This window comes from Nicotiana tomentosiformis, chromosome 5, assembly GCF_000390325.3.
Source record: "Nicotiana tomentosiformis chromosome 5, ASM39032v3, whole genome shotgun sequence".
Classification (NCBI taxonomy): domain Eukaryota; kingdom Viridiplantae; phylum Streptophyta; class Magnoliopsida; order Solanales; family Solanaceae; genus Nicotiana; species Nicotiana tomentosiformis.
The window spans coordinates 20,228,942-20,231,375 of NC_090816.1; the positions used below are offsets into that span (position 1 = coordinate 20,228,942).

The 2,434-nt window shown below is 29.2% G+C and overlaps 1 protein-coding gene across 1 annotated transcript; it reads left to right on the plus strand.

Annotated features, from left to right (window-relative positions):
• Positions 1–412: 412 nt before the first annotated feature.
• LOC104110937 (pathogenesis-related protein STH-2-like) lies at positions 413–2,206 on the plus strand. Its single transcript, XM_009620510.4, has 2 exons — positions 413–676; positions 1,492–2,206. The coding sequence occupies exons 1-2, from the start codon at positions 493–495 to the stop codon at positions 1,785–1,787; spliced, it is 480 nt and encodes a 159-aa protein (XP_009618805.1). The 5' UTR covers positions 413–492; the 3' UTR covers positions 1,788–2,206.
• Positions 2,207–2,434: the final 228 nt, after the last annotated feature.

The following is a 2,434-nucleotide window of genomic DNA, read 5'->3' on the forward strand; positions in this document are numbered from 1 at the left end:
CAAATGATAATTACGTAAACTATAGTTACTTATATTAATTAGACTTTAAACTGTAGTACTTTATGAAAATTTCTCTTCTTCATTTTCTGGTTAGAAAAACCTACGTTCAGATTATCGGCAAGACAACATCTTAGACCTAAGTCACCTAACTATAGCTACAAAATGTGCAACCTTTACATTATTTAGCTTTGATCAAAATTTCTGATTTGGAAAAATTAAGAGGCCTCAAAAGAAGACTGAAAAAATAAAAAAATTAAATATTCCTGGTCTCCAAATTTGAATCAAGTCATCAAATGCCGCCCATGTGTTTTGTTAAACTAAGGATTTGAAATTCCAAAAATATAAATTAAACCAAATTTTCCCTTCTAGGCTATATATACGCGAATTCGCGATAGGCAATTAACCATAATTACATACAATCAGCAGAAACCATTAGATTTTTTAGCCACTAATTAAACTTTTAGTTCTAATACCAATTGCCTAATCAAGATCATGGGTGTTGCAACTTTTACCCAAGAGCTTACATCCCCTATAGCACCAATTCGTTTGTTCAAGGCTTTAATTGTGGATTCAAAGTCCCTAATACCCAAACTATTGCCTCAATTTGTTGAGAGTGTTGATTTGTTACAAGGAGATGGTGGAGCTGGAAGTATTGAACAAGTCAACTTCACAAAAGGTTAGTGAATATATATTAAATTTAATTATAACGTAATTATTCTGTTCTTATATAACTTCACTATATAGGAACCTAGTTCGAGATTTTCTCATCTTTATCTAATACTTTTGGAAAAAGATTTTTGAGGATGTCAAATATATGCAACTCCAAGTTTGTTATTAAGTTATTTACTAGAAAATATTTTTCTGTGTTCGGTTGATAGAGGTGAAAAGTGTATACACACACACACACACACACACACACACACATATATATATATATATATATATATATATATATATATATATATATATATATATATATGAACCTTTTGAATATTAAAGATAAAGAATAAATTTATATGTTAATTGTAGCATGTAATATGAATTTAAAGTTAAGATAGATATAAAGAAAATAAAATCCATCACTCCATCAATATGATAGAGAAATTAATTTCTCCCTTTTGGATGAAATATAATTTTCTTTAGCAATCAAACACCAAGACGACTTTCTCATAGAAAATATTTTCTAAAAGATGACTTCCGACATATCAAATACACCCCGCAAATGAAGCTTAAGGAAAATTCTAACCCCCCTCCTCACAATCTCTAATCAAATGGTTATATAATAATCCTTCTAACGACATTTTATAATAGTCATTATAATGAAATTTAATTAGTGATAATGAAATTTTCGAAATGGTGTGATGTAACGACATTTTGTATCACACCCCTTAGGGTGCAATTCTCGGGATTCTGTATGAATGTGATATACTTTGTGCATCAGGTTATCTTTTTTATATTTTATAATAATGTTAAGTTTGGTTTAATTTGCAGGTAGTCCTTTTGAGTTTGTGAAACATCAAATAGATGAACTAGATAAAGAAAATATGGTGTGCAAATACACTATGATTGAAGGGGATGCATTGGGAGATAAACTTGACTCTATTTCTTATGAAGTAAAATTTGAAGAGTCAAATGGAGGCTGCATTTGCAAGATGACAACTAAGTATATTGGATTTGGTGATTTTATAGTCAAAGAAGAAGAAATCAAGGCTGGTAAAGACAGTGCAATTGGCATATATAAAGCTGTGGAATCTCATCTCCTTCAAAATCCAAATCTTTATGCTTAAATTGCTTCGTGTTAATTAAAATGAAGCCTATGGCTGCGATTCCCTTTTTTTTTTAAATAAAGAAATATTTATTGTTAAATACATATACAGTCAGACCTCTCTATAACTGCTTCCTCATATAACAATCGTTCACTATAAAAGCCAAGTTTTTCTCGGAACCGATTTTTATGTTATGTTATAATATATGTCATTTATAACAACATTTCACTATAGCAGCCAAAAAATATCGGAACAGACGAGGTTGTTATAGAGAGGTTCGACTGTAGTAGTTCAACCATGGAACAATAAAGAAGCATTTATTGTTATATACTTTATTGTTAAAGGTATATATATAGCAGTCCAAAAAAGATATACAAATTGTGTTCAATTCATGTGTCTTTAATGTTTTAATGCATTATATATTTCAATATTGCTTAGTATCGATTTGGCTATACTTTTGTGTTTTGGGAGGCATTATATAGATTTCATATTATAATCTTACACCACTACTATTTGACTTTGAGCAAATTAAACATGCAAGAAACAAAATAAAATTAGACCTAATAACCTTTTCTAAAGAGTGTAGTTATAAATTATTTTCTTGATTTAAATTGCTATACACTAATTTCATTTATATAGGATTGAAAGATAGCTCGAGGTTCAGAACT